The sequence below is a fragment of the Pipra filicauda genome, unplaced genomic scaffold (assembly GCF_003945595.2).
Source record: "Pipra filicauda isolate LSUMZ 115617 unplaced genomic scaffold, ASM394559v2 scaffold8_size5757611_pilon, whole genome shotgun sequence".
NCBI lineage: Eukaryota > Metazoa > Chordata > Aves > Passeriformes > Pipridae > Pipra > Pipra filicauda.
In genome coordinates, this window is record NW_024105087.1 from 3,250,857 (window position 1) to 3,275,763 (window position 24,907).

General features: G+C 36.6%; 1 protein-coding gene across 4 annotated transcripts in view; it reads left to right on the forward strand.

The window, feature by feature from the left end:
• Positions 1–24,907, forward strand: part of TTC29 (tetratricopeptide repeat domain 29) — a 125,700-nt gene that overhangs the window by 55,847 nt on the left and 44,946 nt on the right. For all 4 annotated transcript variants that reach the window (XM_039391076.1, XM_039391075.1, XM_039391077.1 and 1 more), the window contains exons 8-10: positions 13,242–13,333; positions 18,866–18,989; positions 21,581–21,812. In XM_039391076.1, coding sequence (XP_039247010.1) covers positions 13,242–13,333; positions 18,866–18,989; positions 21,581–21,812 — 448 coding nt within the window. The remainder of the gene's footprint in view (positions 1–13,241; positions 13,334–18,865; positions 18,990–21,580; positions 21,813–24,907) is intronic.

Below are 24,907 nucleotides of genomic sequence, written 5' to 3' on the forward strand. Positions count from 1 at the left end.
ACCAATACTTTTCTGTGTCAATAATATAGTGGCATTTCCTATAGGATGGCATTTCCAATAATATTACATAAGAAACCTATCAAGTACTTTCATTCAGAAAATACACTGGGACTTAGAAAAAGGGATACAGTTTTATTTCTTGTTGTCCTATGATCAACACAGACAGCAATAAAGTGTCAGTGGTTGACAGTAGTGTAGAGCACAAGTTGTCTTCCCTCTCCAGTTGGAAATCATTGCCTAAGATTTACCCTTCTGTTCTCAGTTTAATGGTCTCTGTTTCCAAGGGGAGCTCAGATGCTTACGGAGATGAAATCATTGCATCCTGTTCCCAGAGGAGCACTGGTTATCATTACACATAACATGCAGACAATACTGCTTGGAGCCAGTTTGCCTCATGGTAATATGTAGTTCATCACCAGCTTCTGTAGCATGCTAAAGAGGTCTTGCCACACAGCTTGGGACTATTCGGGTGTAGACTCAGGGGTCTCAGCAGTTATTTCCCTGCTTTGCATCAGTTTTCATCTTCTTTATCCTTTTGTGCTGTGGTCCACCTCAGGCAGTCTCCTTCTAGGGGAATCTGAAAGGAGCAGCTGTTACAGACACCATTTCCTCCAATTGTTGCCACTTGGTTCCCTTTGCTCTTTAGCCTGCTGCTCCCTCCCCCAACATGCACACTCAGTAGAATGCATATGAACTTGTTTCTCTTTCATTCATGTCTTCTAGCAGAGCGGAGAAGCATATGTTCAAAATAGTCATTATCTGATGCAGTAATTAAAGGTTGAAATGATTAAGCTGCAGCCTATTCTATGAAAAAAAATATGCAGTCACTTTCTATCAAATGGGCTAGTTTTGTTAGAGGAGGTTTTTTATTTTCTGGGCACTTGGTGTTTAATCTAACGTGATTTGATTTGGTGTATAATCTGTATAAATTAGTTTAATTTTATTTGATATATATGATTGATTTCAGTGGAGCCACTCAGATGTAAAAATATAAGTGTGTGCAAGTTTAAAAGCCTGAGAACTAATTATGTTCAATAGCAGTGGGGTATGTTCATAATATTTTTTGTATCATCTGGTTTATAATCGAGCCTAATGGCTTTTCAACAAAATACTAATAGTTCACATTATATAGATTTTATCTTAAGCATTATAGATTTTGTCAGGGAGAGTTCTCCATCTAGGCTAATTTTAAAGTAAAAGTTACTCTTTTTTTTTCTTCACACTCATTATATAAGCTGGGTATTAAGTGAGATGCTTCTGTGTCATTAGAAATCTTGCAGAAGGTATTGTAATGCAATGCTTGATGTGGGAATGTGTTTTTTTTTTAGACTGGGCTTTCAAGAATGCTTCAAAGTGTAGGGTATCATGGATTTTTTTTTTCTTCCAATTAGAATTGCATCCCAAATCATTAGGAAAAATCCAATCCTCATTCTTCAACTAAGTGTTAGTTTTTTCTAAGTATTCCTTTATTTTTGGATATTGAATCGCATGTGTCATATATATTACATATTTAAACAATGGAGGCAGTGTTCATGAGTACCTGAGATTCATGCCAAACTAAACGTGGTAATTTATGACATAATGCTATCTGCATGAATTGTCAGAATTACGATATACAAGCCACAGGCACAAAATTATCAAGAAAATTTATGAACTTACAAAGACATCTTCACATTCAAAATGACCCTATTAAAGTAATCAGAGGTGATTTATGGCCATAAACTTAATTTCTGAAAAATTCTGTGTCAAAACAACTGGAAATTTTGTCTCAACTCGTGCAGCTAGAGAGAATATAAGTGTAGCTGGAGTGCAGGTATTCTGAACTTAGTATGTACAGTATGTTTTATCTAATTGTATCTATTATATCCAGTTATATAGATTATGCCTGTATGTATATATGTATGGATTTGGTGAATCAAGGAGGAGCTTAGCAAGAAAAAGAACTCCAAAAGGTAGATTGACTGTTATCCTCTTTTCTTCCAAATGCTGTGGAAGGTGGTTGAGAAGAATGAGCATCATTCCTGTGAGGTTTGCTTACTATTCTAGTGCTTTACTAGAAGGCTGAACTTCAAGATGTGTTTTTGTCAGTGTGTCTGTCTGGGTTTAGGTTTACTGTCTGGGTTTACTGTCACCGAGTTTAGGTTTAAGCTTTCGTTACTGTTACCACAAAAAGAAACACTCACAATACACATTAAAAGATACTATTCAATGGAAATTATTTCAAACTTCTTTCTTTTAAATTAGCCAGACTGTCCTTTATTCGTCTCGAAGTGATATTTAGCCATTAGTAAGGAAGTGTAACATTTTCAGCCTAGCAAATGGCATCATGTGCTTGAAAAAACATTTTGGCATACCAGTTTAAGAAAAGGTCTCATCCCTCCCAGAGGCTTCACTTTCATTGAAGTGATTTTTAAGTTGTTCTTAAGGCTGTATTCATGCAGGAATTTAGTGTTTTTCATATCTGAGGAATGAAAAACCAGACAAAACTGAGTCACCTTTGAAGGTAGGTGCTTCTGATTGATGTTAATACTCACAGTGGATTATGTAAAGAGAAAGGTGTGAACCAATCCTGAAACTGGTTAAATTTCATGTTTCTGAAGGGTCCCACTGCTGCTAGACATTGGTGAAGATAGTACAAACAAAATTATGTGAGAAAGTTAGTATTGGGAGTGAACTTTGTCCTGACAAAATATACTGACTCGAATACTGAAGGAATTAAGAAACTAAAAATTATTTGTATTGAGAATCATAAAGAAGACCTGAAACTTCAGGAAAGAGGTGAATATCTGATCATTCAACTAATTTTTTTGATGTTAATTTAGCACTTAATTCTTAAAGTGAAAGAAAGATCTAACGGTTTTATTTGGATACGAAAGTTAACATTCTCTTAAGTGAAGTAAGGATTTCTTCTGTTGGTTTAATTTAAATAATGTTTTTCCTATCTTAACCATTTTCTTGAAAACAACCAACCAGCCAAGCAAAAAAAAAAACCAAAAAAACCCAGGGAAAATGTTCTGAGTAGCCCTGAGATGCAGTAATGCTACTTTCCTTCGATACTTTTCTGTATACCACAGATTTGCACCTTGGTGTTATGGTGTCCACTACATTTGCCTTGAAATGTGGTATTGTTTTCCTTTTGAGTCTGTGGTTTAGATTGTATTTTACTTGTTAATGGCATCAGAATAAATTCCCTTAGTAAACTGGATTTTTGTCAAGATAAATGTGCCAGAAGAATATCTTAAATGCAGTACCATTGCAGAATTACAGTAGTCAAGTTATAAAAAAATTATGGAGCAGGAGAAACAAAAAATATTAAATATATAAACAATCTATATTACCTGATAAAAAAATAAGATTACCACATTTTCTTGTTTCCTCATAGAAACAATGAAAATAAATGCACTGGTAACTTGTTGATATTAACCTTACTCTTCAGGAGTCTCATGTTCCATAGGAATGGCTGCCAAACACCATAAATGGGTGGATTTCCATCTCATCCATGACAATTTTCAATTTACTCATGCATACATCCCAAAAGAGTAAGACAACTGCAGTGAACTGCAGGTTCGACTGCACGATCCATTAGATAGATCTATAGCACCTTTTCAGAATTTAGGATTATTTGACCACTGGTGATCTCAGGAATCTGCATACAAGTTGATGACAAAGCATTTAAAACTCCAGTTTTGGGGGCTATGCCTGGAGGACATTGTTTTGTTTGTTTTTAATTCCAAAACAGTACAAAAGTTGCTGGGGTTATGCATATTTCTAAGATTTATGCATCCTCATTTAAAATATATATATTAAACATCCTGCATTCAGAAGTCATGCTATTTAACATATCAGATGTGGTTTCCCAAACTTCAAACTCTATTTTTTGGTAAGATTTTTGACTCAGGATATCTGCTACAAAATGACAAGTTTTACTATTGCCTTACACACACACACAAGCACTTGACACGCACAGATACTTTCCATATGACTTTGCAAAGAACTGGAGGGGACTGCAGTGTAGCACCAGGAAAAGTATATTTACATAATAATAGATATTCCAAGATCAAGATTACTTGTATGATTCTGAATCATTTCCATGAAACTCTTGCTAGCTCTTATGTTTGAACTCAAAAGAAGCAAATTGTAATTGTCCCTTACTGGAGGTTTGCTCAGCTCTAATTTGTTGAAACATTGAGGACAAAGCCATAAAAATTCCTTAGGGAATAAAAGCGAATAAAAATATCTTTACATCTATTTTCACCAAGGCATGGAGCCTTTGCTCAGGTCCTACCTTTTTAATTAAGTTGCTGGGATGGAAGAACCTGCATATTCTCTGCCAGGTATGGCCAGTGCAGATGGCTCTTCCTTATGTTTTCCCAGGCAAGGTAGGAGCCAGACTGTGAACACAGCTATACGCTCTGATTTGTGGGAAAGAAGGTCACAATTAGTCCACTTACCCCAACTGAGGTCTCTAAAACTCCAATAACTGTCTTCTGTCAATTAAAAGATGTGATTTAGGCATTTTCTATGTACTCTATTGAAACTTGTTTTAGAGTAGCTAATAAAATATGCTTCATTATTTTCCTTTTTTCCCCCCTCTTTTTTCTTTTCTTTTTAAATACTTGCCAATAGAGAAGTTTCTGCTCACAGGCTAGAAATAAAAAAGACAAAGCTGTATGAACTTTAGACTATGCTGGATTTCTAGCTTAGGTGTGCTAAACCTCAGCACCTAAATGCTGTTTATAATAGAGGGAAAGACATAGTTACAGCATGTCTAAGTTTGTAGCTTATGTTATCTGAGAGACAGTGGTGTGCAAGATCTTAAGAACTGTCAGTCCATTAGTGTATATCCATTAGGGAAATTGCTCATACTATACCCAGGGCTGTAGCAAATGGCTGAAAAACTGTATGAGAAGTTTTCTAATTCCGTTAGATAATATACTCACGGAAATCAGACTCTTAATGTGTTTTGAGAAATGAAATATTTGTACCCACGCTGTACAAATTCAGGAAATTCAGTACTTAAATGCAAATGTATTCATAATCTGGGAGGTTTTGTTTTCCATTGTATAGTTAATTCTAATGAACAGGTTATAAAAAAATATTCTGTAAAGTAAGGCTTTTAAAATTGGATTGGTTTCTCAAATTGGCATAGTTCAAGCTACAGCAATTCACTTATTAAATATATGTTTAAATTTCAATTCAGTTATTCTCATTGACTTCGGGGGGACAACTCATATATTCCGGTGTAAGCAAATGCATAACAACCTTGCTTGATCAGGACCATTGATGGCTAGGTTGGAGAATAGGTCTTGATTCAGCCATTAGGTCTTAAGGAATTTAAAATTCATCCTTTGATAGATAAATAACCTGAGAAGTTAAAACACTGAAGCGTGCCAGTGTAAAACCTAGAGCTTCCTGCCTCCTTGCTGGAAGCAATTTGTTTTGCTGTTTTGCTTTCAGCTTATGTATTATTTCAGAGCTGATCAAAAGAATTGGTAGCAAAGTGTGAAATAAACTGTACTTCTAAATAAATCGATTTCACATTCCTTGGTGCTTTAAATGATTTTAGTAATATTAATATTTAAAATATTTCTGTCTGAAATCTTTTTATGACTACGCAATATAGCAGTAATGGCCACCATTTCATTCTGCTGTTTTTCATACTAGTGTATTACACAGTAAACATTGTAAAAATACTATCTTTTAGCACTGAAATGGATGCAAAAGATTTCAAGTGTCTATTTGCATGTAAATGACTCAAGTTTTATTCAGTCAATAAGAACAGTCTATTAATCCTTTTACTGCATTATGTGGGTTAAAACTTAAAGAATATAAGGTTTTCAGCTGAATGAGAACTTTTCCTTAGCTTCCATATTGCTTGGCAGAAAACTGATGGTTTTTAATTGACTTAAATTGGTTTTATGCTTTCCCAGTTTATCTCTGCAGTTTTTACCATTGTGTTATGCAAATTTTTAAAGTTTTTTTGTTTGCTTTTAGCTAGGAAAACTTTGTGTAGTTAAAAATATCTGTTCAACACTGGACTAAAGATATTAATGAGGATGAAAAAGAATATTTGTAGGTGCTTTGTCTAAGAAGTAATGGGCATTTAAGCATGCACACAGATATAGTATGATATTAATGTCTTAGCAGGCTACAGTGATCTGACAGCCAGGTACATTTGTGTAGACACAACAACCTGATAAAAGCGGTCCAGACATCTGGATCACAGTGCTGCTATACAAAAACATTTCTGAACGATTCATATTATTGCACTTACCCAAATTTCCAATCTTCTCCACCCCTTTCTCCTTGTTCCTTTCTCCGGCTCTGCCTTTGTCTCTTATGTACTTGCGGAATCTCATTTTTCCTTTACAAGTCACCTCCATCTGCTTATGTGTCAGAGTGGCCCTCGTGCCACACATCACATTGAGGAATTCTCAGGATGAAGGGCTGTATTCACATCACTACTTCTGTCTCAGCACTGTTTCATGCTTGTCACTGCTCAGCACTCAGCGCCACACTGCCTTGTTTTGTCAATAACCATTTATTTGTTGCTGGAATAGTAGCAACCATTACATCTGACCTCCCTGTTTCATCAATTATGAATAGATTATTGGATGTGAACATCTGCAAAAGCTTGCTGTTGAACTTACCTCCTGGCTGGGATTAGATAAAGTATTAAACTGTTGTTTATTGTCAGGCCAAAACTCTACTGGGAAGCCAGGGAATTCCAAGACTAGCAGACTCCCATCAGCAAGCACCAAAAATTGTTTAGTATTGCCACCGTTTCCCATAAGATCGTAGCCATTTATTATTTACACTTATTACTAGTTGTTATAACATACTTGATAAAAGCTCTTGGCAGGCACAGTGTTTCCAGCTATTGTCACATCTGTCAGGATGGAAAGGATACATAAACTGTTTTTTCCTCCTATATGGCTGTTAAAGGGTAACAGATGAAGCTTCTTCACTCCAGACTGCTAAACCATGCTTTATTTTGAAGAAATATGTCAACAGTGGCTGGTTTGGAAAACATTACATTCCCATCCTAAATAAAGATTACAACAACCTTTTCTAGGGCAATGTCTTTTGCAGTAAAGATTTCAAATTGTACAATAATAACAAACTAAAATACCTGCAATTTGATGTTTGCATAGGTTTTTGCTCTGAAGGAGCTGGATGAATTTTTTTAAAAAATTTTATTTATTTTAATAAAACTCTTTATAAGGTATAGGAAATAAAGAAATGATGACTTCATTCCTTCAAAGTTGTTGGTGTAGAGAATCAGAATTATTACAATTATTAGCGGCACAGAAGGTCAGAATTAAGGACAGTAATACAGAAACTAATACAGAATAAATAAGAAGGATGGGAACACAAGTTAATGTTTATTCAATCATCTGTACATTTCATCTCTTTTAAGTTTCCTGTGCAGCAAAATGAAGCATACAGGGTGACCTCCTGACCTTGTGGAAGCCAACAGAAGTTTGAAATTACTCTGGGGAAAGGAACTTTTTCAATTAGTTACCTGTATTTACATATCATCCACTCAGAATCAGAGTAAAACATACATACTCTGAATATTACGTGAAGAATACAATTAAGACTTGATACAGGCAAAGAGCCCTCGGTCTTACTTTGATAGACTGTTAAGAAATGGGTGAAATGTTTGTCTTCCCTCCTTTAATCCCTCAAACAGATGCAGACACAAGTAACCTGAAGCATATATTGCTGTGCATTTATAGAGCATAAAGGTAAACACTGCACTTGATAGCCAAGTATATCAGGGGAGGGAGGAGTGTGGGCTGGATAGAGCAGTTACCCACAGGGAGAGTGGGAACCAGGCAGCACCTCAGCGATAGCCATGTCCTACCAAGAGCCTCTGGAAAGTCTTGAACCACGGTGTTCCACTTTGTTGTTTGACTTGGACAGACTTCTGGGTGGATTCTTCTACTTCCCTCCCCTGTCCCTGACTCCCTTGCTCCAAGATGTGTGCTTATGCTATGCATTATCAAAATACCCACAATAAAGTCCCTGGAATAGAGTTCTGGAACAGACCAGTTTGGCTAATTCCAGAGAAAGTCCTTCTGTCTCTGTAGGAAGAATGACAATGTGCATTTCTGATTAATTTTTTTCTGTTTATTTATCAAAACCAAACAGTCCGGTGTAATTGGATGGGGCTCAGGGCAAGGAGTTAATATTCACAGAATCTGAGTTGGTGAATTTCAGTTGTGGGAAAAGAGGGAGAACTAAAAGTTCTGGCAAATCAAGGGTTGCTCCCTCTTTCCCCAGTGGGGCATCCAGTCTCTGTATCCCTTAACTGCATGTTCCAGAGAGAATGCTGTATTGCTTCCACTCTGGATGCTCACTATACCTGAGTACATTTAGCATTTAACAAGGTGTGGCCTGCCATTCAGGTGATATTGGTGCAGGATTTTCCTGGGATCGGTGAGCTCTGCTCATTTTAATCAATGCATTACATGAAACAATACAATTTTCTTATTGCTGTCCAACCTCTCCTACACTGTTCTGGCCAAAATAAGAATACATCTGGGTTTCTGTTGTGAAACTTTTCTTACTCAGCATGGCCACAGGCATGTAACCACTCACATTATGGTTATAAACACTGAAATTTTTAGTAATTTCTAAATATGCTTTTTTTTTATGGAGCGACTGGGCAGAGTTCACTGAACTGCAGAATGCCTATGCATACAGTTCTGTTGTCTTTTATTGTCACTGGGCTGCATCAAAGTGATGTTTTAGAGACCATCAGAACTATTTGGTTTTTTTCTTAAAGTATTTAAGAGGTACTGAGTGGTATGAGGCCAGTAGTCTCACTTCATTGCATTATCTGTCTTGCAACACCTATTGTTGGCTTCAGAAAAATACTGTCAGATGCTGCGAGCCAGGCTGGGCCTTGGCCTGAGTCTGCAGTGCCTGTCAGAAATCATTAGCTGGTGATCTCTTTGACTAATGTTCCTGCTGATTGTCTGATTCATGTTCAAGATCTGTAAATGAGGCAGAAGCATCTTTACTGCTCACCAGCTGTGAAATGGCTCAACACAGCTAGATTTTCAGAAATCAAAATAAAGGTATTTCCAATAAAGTTTGACAACAATATCAAGTGGAAAGCTGAGAGCAAATCTATGGGTTTGTGTTTTTTAAGGTTACAGTATTATAAATTGATATTATCTCATTGTGCTTTTGGCAGAGTAATATATTTTTCCAGAACAGTAGTAGCAGCATTAATCTTGAGTTGGATAGACATTCTGTATTCAACATAAATTCATACTTTCGATTTTAGTGTTTTGTCCATTATCCCCAGATGTATGAATGTTTAGCACAACCTCTGTCCTTTTATCTGAGTCCTCAGTGTGTATTAATGAGGTGCGTGCATATGTTTTTATGTACATATAAAAGAAGTGCAGGTGTGACAACAATAAAAAATAAAGGGTGGGATTTTGGGGTTGGGGGGGCCTTGGGGGAGGACCTGATGTGTCTGTTTTACATTAATGGAATAACCCCAGGAGAGTCACATGGCATAATGCTGAGATGACTGAGAAGTAAATCTGGACCTGAGATCTGACTAATATTTTTCTTGGCAGAGGAGGTAAATATGAAATTCACCACTAGCTAGAGAATTAGTGCAAGAGCTATACCATAAATAGGCTCTAGTTTGAGGGTTTAAGCAGAGCTCATTATTTTATTTTTACACTGTAACTAATTGTAGACACAAGAGTCTTACAAAAACCCAGGAAGAGAGTTGATTTTATGAATGGATGCTCCCACAGTAGCTCTCCTCCTCCCAGGTGCACATGCCTCCACCTTTTAGTGCTAAGCAAGAAAACCAGGGAAATTGTACAATACATTCTAATTTTTTTTTTTAAATTTCTATTTTTGAACCATAAAGGCAACTTTTTCCTTTTTTTATTTTTTCTTTTTTTTTTTCCCTACATACACCAAAGTAACAGTGGATGGCATGTGGGAGACAGTTGACTATTACACAGAAGACAAAGCTGAAGCCTTCACCCTGCCACCTTCCCACCTCCTGCATGGATGAGAAAAAGTGATCGGAAACTCATTTTTGTATTAGACTTTGGTTTTCATGTTATTTGGTTTTTGTAAACTAGTATTTCCACTGCAGACCCTCAGAAGTCAAAAGTTTGAGATAATCAGTGTGATTGGTCACACAGAGCCAAAAACTAATTCGTGACCACAATCAGTGCAGTTTTTATATAGGGGTAGAAAGAACTGTACATTATTCTAACCTTTTCAACTTCCTATACAATAGTTTTTTCCCACTAGTTGCTAGAGTTCTGTTTCAAACTCTCTTTGAAACAGAAATTTTATAATAATGTTATGTGTATGATCAGGATAAATATATTGCAATAGCTTCCTTCCTCAGAACTCTTTGTACATAGTTAATTCTAAAAAAACCCAACAAACCATAACAAAATATAAAGAAAAGAAAGACCTTATGACTCTTCAGTTACTCTAAATCTCTGAAAACTTTGTCTAACTTTTGAGAAGGAAATACAGCTAAATTTGTGCAATTCCCAAGCTCACTGTTTTTAGTGTACATTACAGGTATAGATTCTTATGTATTAACATGTTCCACCTCTTTCTTGGATGTCACCATCCTCTGTATAGATTGGCCAAAAAATATATATATAAAATACCCTTTTCTAGCTATGCTTCTATCTAAAGGTAGGAAAACTTTCATTGGGAAACTATAAATTCCATTAGATCCAAATTATATCAACTGTGTTAGATGGACTGGTTGTTTGGGTCCCATAAAAATAAACAGGGAAATTTTCTTGTCCATTTGTTGTTTTCAGGCAGTTTACAGATTCTGGCAGCTTCTCTCTCAATTCTACTTGATTTGCCAGAATGCAAGCTTTATAGTTTTTCATTTTAAATGAAAATGAAAAGTGTGCTCTAATTGCAAGAGACTTTGGGTGAAATCCTCTAATGCTTATGTGTTAACTCAGCATTTTATCCTGCTCTCTCTCTTTTTCTTTTTTCTTTGTATCCTGAATATTGAAGGTCAGGTATGCACCATAGGTGAGGAATCCCTCTTTACTTCCTACACATAAATGGATACTGGGCAGTTGTAGCATACAGGGGCACTACACAGCTCCTTTCCATCAAGCATGTGTCCCTTTCTGTGTCCCTGCATATTTTCTGAAGCTGGAGGAGTCATTTGAAATACAGACACAAAGAGTACACTTTCTAGTGTAATTTATCAAGTTTTCCTCCCTTTTATGTAAATGTTTTACGTATTATTATTTCATCATTGTTTAGAATGAAATATCTGATTTGTGTACAGTAGCAGTAACCTGGGACCAAAATGAGCACTTCTCATCAATATGAATGAGAGGTTTTATTTATTTACTTCTTTCTTGCAGCTGTTGCAGAGATGCAGTGAACCAACTTTTTACTTCAGCTACTCTGTGTATGGTTTTTCCTTGGTTTTATCTGTACTTTTTAGGCTTTGTGATATCTTTGATAGAAGCAAAATGTACAGTAGCTGAAGCCTTAGGTGCCTGAGTAACCTTTCTGTGCTAGATAGCAATGACTAGAGGACCTGTGTCCTAGTTAATATTGTAGAGGCCAGTTAAAACTAGTTATGATTTCAGTCCAGTACATAGCATTTTTGAGACCTCCTGACACTCTTATGGCAGGTTTTCTAATATGAGCACAATTATTACAACAAATGTTGTAGGTCCCCTGAGTCAAATGCAATACTAAGAACTGATTTTTTGGACACTTGTGTCCATTTTTGTTACCATCCTGGGTTATTAGAAGGATGCACTGTGGGCCCTGACAATGTTAAGTGTGCATTCAGTTTAGGGTGAGTTCTGAGCTGATGTGACAACTTCCTAACTGAGGTGCCTTTTGCACTCTTTTTGTCATGTCTGATGCATTGATAACTCAATTGGCAATGACCTTCAAGTATAGGATGCAATGCTGATGTACATGAGAACACGACTGATAAGAAAGTACTTGAAGGATGATAAATAGGACAGTGCACATTAATAAGTGCTACTTTTTGTCCACATGGGGCTTATATAGCTAAAAAATAAGAGCCACGTCCAGGGATACTCCTGCACGTAGTAAAACTCTTTCAAGAACTAGAAAATCTGAGCAGTGGGAAATAATGATGGAAATAGTGACATCTCTAGCATTAGCACACACAGGTTGTCTTCTTTTGAACCATGCACTTTGCCAATGACAAGGGATGCAATCTTAATAGAAAATGCCCTATCTTTTACCTCAGTATAAATAGGCATCTTGGGGCATGCAGGATACTGTCATATCTCCCTGAGCATCTCCCATCCCCCTTCAGAGTTGGTAAATGACATTCACTACTCCTTTCTTGGAAATGTGCAAAAAGGATTTCCATAGAGAGTCTTTGGAGATTTCCTGTTTTCTCATGTGTGTAATAGATTGGGTCAAGCAACAAAGAGGAGGGGGGAAAGAATAAGATTTAATTTTATATGCACTCTCCCGTCATCACCATTGAAAAAAAAAATGGATGAGAAAAGAAATTCTGCAATACAGGTGATGTCAGTGCTAAATTGAATTAAGATCATATGTTTTTGTGCAGCAGCTGTAAGCCTTCAGTTATGGGAAGGTTCATAATAATAGAGTACATTCCAAATTAATGTTAGCCAACTGCTTGTGTGTGAATAATTACTCAGAAAAATAACAGTGTTATCTACAGTACTTTAGGGCAACATAGATTAAATGTATAAACTCTAAGTCCGTTTTTGGGCATCTGAATTGTACTAAAATAATTTGTGGCAGATTAAAGAAAGAAAATACTAAGTTGTATTTCAGCATATCGTTCTAAAACACTGTGAATGCAAAGGATACCATTCCTAAAATATTATCAGAAACTCATAAAAGCACAGGCTCTTAAATTAGTTTAAATTATGGATAGTGAAATTTATATTGCAAAACAGGTAGTACCTCTTTGATTTTTGCAAATTGCCAAAATACGGAGATTTAAATGGAATGCAAGTTGCATTTTTCTGATTTGTAATTATTGAGTGGTTTCAAACAACTATAAGTAATGCTCAAAACCCTAGTCCCGTTATGGCTATTTAGAGAACAGTTGTAGAAGGGGAAAAGCTTTAATTTTGTGTTCCATATGGACAGAGAGATTGGGGGGGGGGGGAAGAAAAAAAGTGGAAATTCTTATCATGGTATTTACTGGGTCTTATTTTCTTGTTTCACAGATTTTGAACACCTCTTTAGCAATATTCACAGCACTTCGTGATTCTGCTGGCCTGGGCAGAGCATATGCAGCTGCAGCCAAGATCCTGGCAAGGTAGGTTAGCACATCCTTGTCTGACTGTCAGTGCAGATTCATTCAACTGTGAAAGACTTAAATTGTTAGAGGTCTGTCGCTTCCCATTACTGACTGCTTAAATTTTAAGCAGTGCCCTTCTTGCAGTAAGTGACCATTTCATCGAAAGTTATTTTAAACTGGTACACATTTTTTTAAGTGTGTGGTCCTAGCTTTTCTTTACCTGTAAACTATAACATGTCCTTTTTATTCCACATTTTGGGGGCTTTTTAAGTTATTGGGGTTTTTTTTCCCCCCACAAGTTTAGGAGAGATTTTACTGAAAATAGAAATGCAAGCCTATTTTCCAGGTTTAAAAAGACAGGAAGAGTTGAAGAATGTATCCAGCTTCAGTAGGTGTATCAGTGTAATATGTTCTGAACTGTAAGTTTCTTCTATGAAGACATTTCTTGTTTGTGCATGTGTTAACTACATTTGTTGCAAATACGATGCTTGTGTTCAGTATTTTTGTTTCAGCATCTGGCATTAAAATCTTTTTCCAGGTGAAATAGTTTGAAACTATTTCAACTTCTGAAACAAATGATTTCGACATGAAGTAGTCTAATGCCATTATCCTATGAAGTCGGAGTAGAAAGAGACTAAAATGAAGGTTTCAGCTCTTTCTTGATTCATCCTGTGTTTGGGGACTTCAGTGCATATGATGCATGATAGAGGTTGGCAAATTATGGAGAAGGACTTGTCACCAGGTGTATTTCAGTGTGCAAAGCAAATTCTCCTCTTTGAGTTGGACCCCTTGTCTCTTGGCCTTTCAGAGCATAAAGGAGCCAGCCACAGCCACAGTTGTTTTCAGCTCTCTGATACATAATTCGTGGCTACCCGTATTCTGAGCATCCTAAATAAGGATATGGGATAAGATACTAAAAGAGACACAGAACAGACTAAGAATACGAGGTCAAAACTAGTTTTCAACACCATCTTAAGCCTAACCAAGAAAGATTTGGTTGCTAGAAAACCATCTGTTACAAAGAGTGGCTTTGCAATGAGTACAGCATTGTCTGAGCTCTCAGAAGCATTCATGGGCTCCTTGTATTCAGGGAAAGCATCAGTCTGGGTAGAGGGTGGGTTGAGATAGTCAAGAGAACACTCCTAGTAAACCATGTATATTAATTTCCTCCCTGTGTGATTTAGGCATTCTGTAATGAGGGCATATACATTTATTTACTCAGAACTTACAGATTTGGTGATCCTTTTGAAGTCAGTTTGCTAAATCCTTCATCCAATAGACCATACCAATCCAAATTCTTATCTTAAAAAGGAATGACTAGTGATTTTTCTGCTGCATCAAATCTGTACTCCACACTTTCTGGCAACATTCTTTAGCTACCCAGGAATGGACAGTCTCACTGCTTTCCAGTTTGTAATTTGAAAAAGAGGGAAAACAGTAGGTAAGGAGCCATAAGAGGGAGTACTAGGAGCAGTAAGACTCTCCAGTTTAGTATTTAAGGCATTCTCCTAGAAGAGGAATGTTCTGATTGATTCAAGTGAAGGAGGAACTCAATTTCATGTATAGGATCAGGGATTTAACTGCTAATCTATTGCACAGGTGAAGACCCAAACATAAACCCTTTCTCTGAAAAATGGCAGTCATATTTTTAAAAAACACATCTGGTAGTTGTGCCATGAGAACATTTACCAAATCAAACACCTTACATATGTACTGGCTTTGAAGAGCTTTAGGTATATGATAGGCATTAACTGCTCAACCCTGTAAAATGCCATGATGATTCTCAGCAACTTTCAGTTATTTGAGAAACTTGTATGTGGAAGAGTCTGGGCAGCTTTGAATCATAGAATGATAGAAAGATAGGGTCATAAAATAGTTTGGGTTGGAAGGAATCTTCGAAGGTCATCTAGTCCAGCCCCCCTGCAATAAGTAGGGACATCTTCAACTAGAACAGGTTGCTCAAAGCCCCATCCTGCCTGGCCTTGAATGTTCCCAGGAACGGGGCACCTACCTCCTCTCTGGGCAACCTGTTGCCATGTTTTACCACTCTCATTGTAAAATATTTCTCCCTTATATCTAATATAAATCAAACCTCCTTCAAACCATTACCCCTTGTCCTATTGCAAGAGGCCCTGCTAAACAATTTGCCCCTGTCGTTATTATAAGCTCACTTTAGATACCGTAAGGTCTCCACAGAGACTTCTCCAGACTGAACAACCCCAACCCTCTCATCCTGTCCTCACAGGAGAGGTGCTCCAGTCCTCTGATCATCTTTGTGGCTTCCTCTGCACCCAACAGGTCCATATCTGTCCCGTGCTGAGAACTCCAGAGCTGGACATAGTACATATTGGATAAATGCATTGATTTATTCTGTCGCTGCGGTTGACTGAATCTCCATATTCAGCTTGTTCACTTTTTCTTTACTTGTGTTTGTACCTGATCTAGATTAGACCTGTGCAACTAATTTTAAATTTTATGGATAATGTCTTTACAAAGAAAAGATGGCCGTTTCACAAAAATAATGTGTTATAGCCATAACGTCTATGAGAATTTGCACTGATTTCCTTGTGACAGGTTGGAGAAAGTGACTGAGCCCTCCTGAATAGCTCAGAATCTGTCTGTGGCTTTGGAATATTTTGTGAAATCTTTGCTACAGATGTTTCCAGAGACCACAGGAAACTGAAAATCTCTATCATGTGCATTTAGGCATGTCATTTTCCAGGGAAAAAAATCTGACATAATAGCATCATGTTCTTGACTTATTCTACCAGTGTCCACCATGGTAATGACTTCTAGTGGACATATGATTTATACATCCAATTCCATCACATGAGCAATCCTATAAAAGGTGCATATTTTCATAAAAGTCTAATAGGGGTAAAAATCTCATAGGGCATTTTAGCATGAAACTGGAAAATGAGTTGCTGTAGATGTGTAATCTCTTCTGCTGAAGTCATCATAACTGTTCTGTGGGATCATGAATGACTATATCTTTAGGAAATTACATTTTATGCATTTAGGAAGGTGATGTCTAAGGAGATAGAAAGTATATGGCTGTATAAAATAACATGTAGATTTTCGAAGGAACTATAAAGTATTAGCCCTTTGAGTAGGAAAGACCTGTTTATCATGTTATCATATCCTGTGCAGGATAAAGTGTATCAGTAATCCTTCTAGCATACTATAAATATCTCAAGCTGCAGTGCTCTTGGAAGTACTTCCTTTAAAAAATTGTCAAACTGTACCAACCAATTGCTGGCTGGCATAAGTGGAGTTCTAAGAGTGAGAAATACCTTTCTGATATGTATCAAATTGGTTTCTGTTTTCCTGAAAGAGGTTATATGCCCTAGCAATTTTCATATTTTCTATATGTGGAGCATAGGTTTTTATGTGAAATATAAAAAATGGCCAAAAATACATCAAAACATTTCTATTAATTCATGAAATTAAGAAAACCTTTTTACATTTTCTCCTGTCACTGATTCCATTTGCTTTATTACTTTCAGCCTCTAGCCCACAAACTTGGTGGCACAATCAACAAACCCCTTAGTGGCTGTTTCATCTCTGCTCTATTTGATTTCTCCACTCTGAGTAAATGATTAAGTTTTCATGCATTGGTTCAACCAAAATCTATGTTCACTCAACCACATCCTTTATTGATTACTTCTACTGCAAACAGTAGGCCAAGTGTGATATACATAATTGGACAGTTGTCAGGGGATGTGGGTGTTAACAGTCCTGTTTTCCCAATTGGAAACTGGAATCACCTTGATACACAAATATTCTGCACTGTTTCATTCTCATTCCTTGGACCAAGGAGTCCTTTTCCTCAGAATATATGTTTTTAACTCTCAAAGGTCTGGTTGAATGGATTTAATGATTATACCATATAATATGCTCTTCAAGTTGCACCTGTGCACTGCATATAGAAAACTAGAAAAACTGGAATTAATATTTGTCTAACACTTTAACCTTGTCCTTTAACTTATATAAATCATATTCTGTATTTCTGCAGGGAAACATTTGATTTTCTCTTCTTAGGAAAAAAAAAGATTAAAAAATATGTGTTTCTAATTCTAAAATTTAGAAGCCTTTTGACATTTGGCAAATGTTTACAGTCCGGGGTTTTTTTGTATTCTCATGGTATTAAAATACTTAAATTAGGGAAATTTAATAAATCCAAGTCTGCTTATTGACAACTAGGCTTTACAATAGCATTTACTCATTTACTTGAACATTTCAAGAATGTTACTTTGCAATGTTTTAGCATCCTTTTGTAGCAGTCTCACCCATCTCAGTCACATACAGATAGTCACTGCAATATTGTAAATTTGCAGCTAAGCTTTGCTGTATTTCCTGTTTCAGGGCAGGCTCTACCCTTTATAATTACTCTGACAGCATAAAACAGGGAATTGCAGACTTCTACCAGACTTTGAAAGCACATCTTCCTAATATAGTTTATAATAAAAACTGTAATGTAAGTAAATGCCAGGCAGTCATTTGCTGCAGAAATATAACTTGAAAGTGGTTTAAAATGGTGAGAAAATAAATCACAACTCTTTATCATTTACAGAAACTTCTGTTTCTGTGTATTTCTTAATTAAGACTGGATTTTCTGTCTTGCTTGGTGCCTTGACATTTAGCATGCTACGCTCCTACATTAGTGACTCAAGTTCATGGCTAATATTGAGGTCAGCTGGAGTAACACTTCAGCCTTAAAGGGAAAAGAGCACAGTGCCTTACTCACAAGCAACCACAGATGTCCATCTTACATCTTGCAATCACACTGCCGAGGTCTTATATTGTTAATATGAGTGGCTTTATTAAAAAAAGGGAAATCTGCAAGTGTTATTGTCAAAGTACATTAGCCAATTTTCAGCTTAGATTCAGCTGTGACCTCAGGTTGCTCTAATCTCACTGGGATTTGGGGGTGGCACCTGCAATCCATACTTTATAGGTTTGCCTGTGTGACCCTGGCAACCTTTGATGCACCCAGCCAAAGTGCAGTATTACACTCAGGGAAAGGCTGTCACCCCCAGAACTGAGAGACAGCGCTGTTATGGAGCTGCTGCTGCGCCACCAGGGTTCTAGAGCATGAAATGGCAGCTCTAAATGACAGCAGCACAAAAAGTCTTACTGAAAAAACAGCCTTCTTACCTCCTTCCCTTGTTTTGTCAGGATGTGAGGTCCACCTGTGTTGAAAACGTTATCATCTTCTCAGTAGAAAAAAAATTAAAATAATGAAAAGTTCAAAATCCCTGTTAAATCATCACCTGCGCTTTCATTCTTGGATTTAAAATATGGCCCAATATTCTGAAGAAAAATGTTGTTATATTTTGTTGAAAGGATTCAGTTCTGCCCTCAGACGTTCTGTGTGGACTAATCTCATTGGGCTCAGCACAGGTAGTGCTAGAGGCCATTTGGAAATAAAATTAAGTCATGGATGAGTCATCACAAAGTCAAGTTACCTCAGAACAAAGGGACAGGTCTTCAGCATTTGGAGAAGCCATCTGAGTAAATATTTAATTTTGTCCCTGTCCTTTTCTTCAGTCAGGGGAAGTCAGCTGAAACTTTGAAGTACTTGGGAAAGTTTATAAAGGATGCTGAGAATGCTCACCTAAGCCAAAGCGTGCTGGATGCAAATGTATTACTTGGGAAAGTTCACAATGAAAGAGTAAGTACTCGTTGCATAATGATCTCAAGCAATTTGGTTTACTTCATGGTAAAAAACTGATTTTGCTTGTCAGATGACCCAGGAGGATTTGATCAAGGTACTGCTTTACAAGAGTTACCAGATGAGAAGGCACTGTTTGACTAAATAAAATATGCCTTAATTTTTTTGGAAAAGGTGGGAATTTCACACCATATTTAACACTTAGGGTATTGTTTTTAGAATAGATGAATAAAACCTCCAAATTCAGATTGTGATAAACCTCCAGTGTTGTGAAAAATCTGTATCCAAATTACCATTGAGGCTATACGTGCCCATAAAGAGTCATCAGTTAGTGCAAATGAAATTTTATTGCAATATACATTAATGTATGCTGCATTGCATACTAATAAGCCATTTTTAATCTTAGCTTGATTTCTTGTCTACATTCTCTCAGCCAAATTTATGAAATGGGTACTAGCAGCAAAGACTTTGTCAAAGGTCTGTGCTAGTAGTGGAAGACCTTTCTCTTCTGTATACCTCCATGCATCTTTGATTTGGCCCGTTTGAATCAATAGGTAGGCAGGGATGGAAAATATTAAGCTGGAGGTAACTAAGACACTCCCTTTTTCATAGTGTCTAAATTCTTTTTTGAAGTGCTTCTTTCAGACCCATGTGCCAGTCTCAGAACAGTTCTGTTGGCTGCCTGTCTGGGTAGCATTTTCCATGCTTACTGTATTCCTTACCGTGTCTAGGGATGCAGTGCTTGCACTGCAGTAGCCCTTGGGTTTTGAAATCACAAGGGTTAAAACATTACTGCAGAAGTGAAAGATTCATGCTGAGCCCTTTAACACCTATTTTAGAGCTGAAATGCTGCACAAAATTATTTAAATATGGTAAGTAACAAGAATTTGTTCTGCAGACTGGACAATGTGGAAATTAGGAAACACTTTCACTTTGAATAAAATAAAAATAGAAATACCCTTTCAAAATCGCCCTTTCTAACCTCTGTTGTCTATATTTTGGTCATAATTTCTATGTGTAATATACTGAACAGACTACTTACCCCTTTTGACTTATACTACCCCCAAATGCTTTTTTTTTTTCCAGATTCCTCTTACAGAGAACTTCCATCTTTCTCCCCTGCATTCTTGATGCATGCTAATATTTTGTTTGACCTTACCAGATATTAGAGCAGTTTTGAATTTAGGAGAAGCCACTGCAGAACTGGGCATGTTATTTCAAGGTGACTTTCCTGAGCCTTAGTAAACTAGAACCCACTAAAAGTTTTAAATAGTTCAGGCAGTATGAAATACCTCTCATTTTCTAAAGAATTCATGTCATTTGCTATCACATAACCACTCAGATAGTATTATTAGGTCCCTTTGAAATTCCTCAAAGCCTTGAAAAACCCTCCTTTCTTACCTTTTTTGACAAACTTGAAAAACTTGTCATCTGATTTTTTCTATAATAATTAAACATTAGACAAAACCAACACTAGAACATGAAGCTACTATCCACTGTCATACCATTGTGTAATACCAATGTAAAATGTACTACTTTTCAAGGCTAGATTATACTACCTAGTTTTAGTGAGAGATGTTACTTATTTCCCAGCAATTTAACCTCTTCATCTTTAGATTTCTTCAAGCTTTGTTTTGGTCAGGTGGTATGTTACATTTTAAATTAGAAGCTCGCTCTTCCAGCTCTTCTTTTCACTCCATCTCTGATGCTTACTCAAAGTAGATTCATGGAAAAGAAAAAATATGCAAGAGATGAATAAATATGCCAATAACTATTTTAGCTTTTCATCCTACTATGATTTTCCCTAGTTTTCTTTTTATTTCCCTTTGATCAAGAATTTGAGAAGGGTTTTTCTCCTATATTTCACATAAAAAATAGTTCTTGTTTTATTTTTTAGTTCTTCTTAATGTATTATCTGCTGTAGTTTATACTCCTTTTTACTGGATTCATAAATGTTGGATTTTTGTATTCTGTAGGATAAAGAGAGAAATTATTTGGGTTTTTTATTTAGCAACAGTTGACATACATTTCTCCTACTATTTCTCTTTTTTGTGATTAGGAGTAATCCCTGGGGTTTGGTATGCCCTTTTCTTCACCCAAAAATGTGTAGGTTTTAATTTCTGTTCTTTTCAGTGCTATAGGTCTATCACTTAATTGTTCTCTTTCTTTCCATTTTTAGGATTTATTTTCTAAAATTTAGTACCACCATAAATTAGGACCTTTCCTCCCGCAGATATGTTGAATGTAATGAAACAATAGTGATAATTTCTAAATGGCCTGACTGGAATCAGAATTAATACTTAAGCACTGATATACTTGTATTTGTGTGTTCAAAATACTGCACAGATAACCAAGAAACAATTCAGTTCCTGAGAAAGATATGAGCAATGCTCATCTGGATTTTAGGGGTCAAGGAACAGCAAGGGAGAGTGATTTGCTTAATGCCCTGCCATGAGTCATTCTATGGGCTGAGCTCTCCACTGCAACATCTCTCAGGTGCCAGAGGAGTAGGCTCTAATGTCAAGATAAAATACAGGTGACTACAAGTAGTTTTTAAAATTCTTTTCTTTTTTTTTCCTCTTCTTTACTAGGGGAACTATATTGAAGCTTTTGAATATTTCAGTCAAGCTTCTGAGGCAGCCAAAACTTTAAACAGTGTGCCCTTAGTGGATGAAACAAAGGCTTACTGTGGCATTGCAAAGGCTCATCAGCTGATGGTGGCATTTAACAGCCATGTAGCAGCAGAAGATCCCGTCAGCCTCAAGTACCTGCTGGCATGGAAGGAAAACAGAAGTGACATGTGCGCTGACCCTCTTACAGTCGGTAAGGCATTGGTTATGAAACACATTAGAGCCGTATTGTCCTCAACAGTTAAGTCATTTTTCTTGTAGAGCTTTATGAAATTATTTCCTGGGCTTAATCCTTGTGCTGAATGGAGGTTAGATTTACTCCTTTGTGTGCTTATTGTAAAGGCTGAATTAAATAAGTTAAAATACAGGATAGCAGGGAGAAACAGATAGTAGGAGTTGCTCTGGATTGTGACTTACTTTTTTTGGTGCTGTTTGCAAACAGTGATGTATTACTTTAGTCAAATATCATTATTTTAATCTTTACAGAAAATAATAATAATCTTCATTTGCAGTACATTTTTCAGGTGCATCCAAAAACAAGTTCCCTGTTGCTAAAAATTAGAAGTAATTTCTGCTCGACGTAGTTCTGAATCCAGAAGAATGTGCTGGACTATTTTTTGTATCTCTATACTTGACAATGGAGAGGAAGGGAAAAAATAAAAACAACTCTGTTTTTTTTAGTGTATTTCCTTGGCTCAGGTGGAGTAGGTCTCTACTTTGTGTGGAGTAGACCTTTGTCTTCATGGGTTAAATTTTCTTTGCTCTTTTTCCCTTGTACTATATATTAATACAAGAAAAACTGAATTATGCATTATCTCCAAGTATTGATAGTATTAAACTGTATCGTACTGGGGAAGGAAAAGGGATAAATGTACTCCACCTTGAAACTTTCTTCTCTGCATTCATGTGAACAGCATGAATCTGCAGTACTGTGGAAATAAATGGCATCTGGGCCAAAGTTATAATATGGAGCTTCAGGGTTATGGTGTTATTCCCTCAGGTATCATACTTGTAAAGACAAAAACCTGCTTGTCTGATGCTTTCTTCTGTATCTCCCCCTTTCAGAGAATTGGAAAATTAAGTATAACTTTAGTTGTAAATTTTATATATAAAATAAGTGGTAATTAAAGATGTTAGCAGTTTAACAGGGGCCAGGATACCAGAGGCAACACGAGAAGCTACTGAGAATTGTTGAACAAGGACATTCATTGGCATGCTGAAGAGATGAGTTAGATAACAGTGTTTTAAGTTCTAGTGATGGTAACACTTTTACAATGGCTATATATATATATTTGTGATTTTTATCTCAATAAGTGAATACCTAGCACACTCACAGATTTTGTTGACTGTCAGAGTTATTTGGGTGCATGTCTCCTGTGTAGACCTGTAGTGCAGATGCCAAGATTTCCAACAGAGATGACCAAAGAAGAATCCAATTTTATACTCGTTTCATATGAGGCTCACTAACTGTAGCTGACACAAATAGGAGGCAAGCAAAAATCAACAATGGAAACAGCAAAAAAAACAGGAACCTTGAAGAGAGAGGATGATCTTTGTTATCTCCAATATGTATTTTAGTTCTTACACCTAACGAGGTTGTCTGTTCAACTTCTATACATTTCTTTCTCCAGTCAGTTGTGAAACTCATTTATATCCTGAAATATGTGCCTCTTTAAGCTCGAGATTCATGCTCCTCTTTAACAGTACTTCAGGGATAAACAGAGTATGGTTAGAAAAGCCCTTTATGTCCTGGCAAGCGTGGTACCAGAAACAAGTTTTGCCTGCTGAGATTCTCTTCCTTCTGTATTTGTGCCTAGTTTGCCCTCTGTTACTTTCGGTATTGCAGTTTTCATTTCAGTTCCAGTTCGCTCCAGGAACCCTGTGGCTACTGCATATTTAGCAGCTCTTCCAGTTCAATATCATTCTTCTCATTAGTGCTCCAAGCTTACTCTCATGATACCCAGATTACATCCAGGAAAACATAGTGTCACACTGTCAGCACAATCTGTAACATTCTTCATGTTTTGTGTGCCAAATCTCTCGTTAGTACTGGCATTACATTTTTAATATCTTTGTCTGGCAAAACATGACCTGGCACCAATTCAAGATTAGGATTCACTGCCTTTGAGTTTCAGGTACAGCCTTTATTCTACCTTCCAGGAGACTGTCTGTGCATCCTATGATGAACTCATCACTTAGGAAATTCCTGCTGTGATAATAGAGCAGTATTTCTAGCTCTTTCAAACAGCTCAATGTCGATAATCTACTAGATTTTTCTCAGTCTTTTTCAGGATAAAACAGATAAAGACAAGAATACAATGGTAGTTCTTAATCCACAGGGGAATTTAATGAAAAGGAGAAGAAAGGTAATAAGTTTTTATTTCTAACTGTTCTGACTGAACATTTCTCCTGTGACAAAAAAATAAGAGCAGTTTCTGTATTCTTAGGCAAAAGAAATACTTAAGCTAGTGGAGGAACAATTACATTTAAATTCAAGTGCTGCCATACACCTTATGTCTTTCAACCAAGACTTATTTTCTAAATCAATCATTTCAATAACCAGGCAGAAAGAACCATTAATTACTCAATTTACCTCAACATTTATTAATAAAATAGATGTTTTGACCAGAGTTGTCATGGACAAAAGGGATGGGATTGTCAGAAAACAGTGTTTATATAAATGCAAAGGAGGATGCATTTATATCTATTGCCTTTGACTCATTTACCTGACGTCACTTACAGGAGGGTTATCTGTGCCATTGTGAGATGCCACTGCAACAACAAATATGTTTTTATTGTTCTTTTTATGTTTAGTCAAATGTATAAAAAACATTATAAGCAGAATCAGTTGGCAAAAAGGCTTGTGACTCCACATTAAAGCCTAAAAAGGAACCCACAGCTTGACTAACATTGTCAGATGAGAAAACATTTCACTGGTCTTTCAATAAATAATCTCTTGACTTGCTGCCTTCTAGAGGAGAGAAGAATAATTAAAGGTGCTGAAGGCAGGAAAATTTTGAATCTGGTTTAGCATATTGATTACATGAAATGCTGACCAGAAATTGTTTTCTGTGAGTCTGGCAACTCTTAGTCCAGATCATTGCATCTGGCAGGGCTGTGCCTCAGCAAGAGCCCTTGGATGCTGGAAACCATTTAAACACTTTTGAGAGTAGACTTAAAATATATTGTTTTCCTCATACTACAAAGTCTTCAATTGTTTTCTTGAGAAATAGTATGTGCTTTTGACCATAGTTTAGATTTACATTCTTTGACTTCGGAGAACTTGGC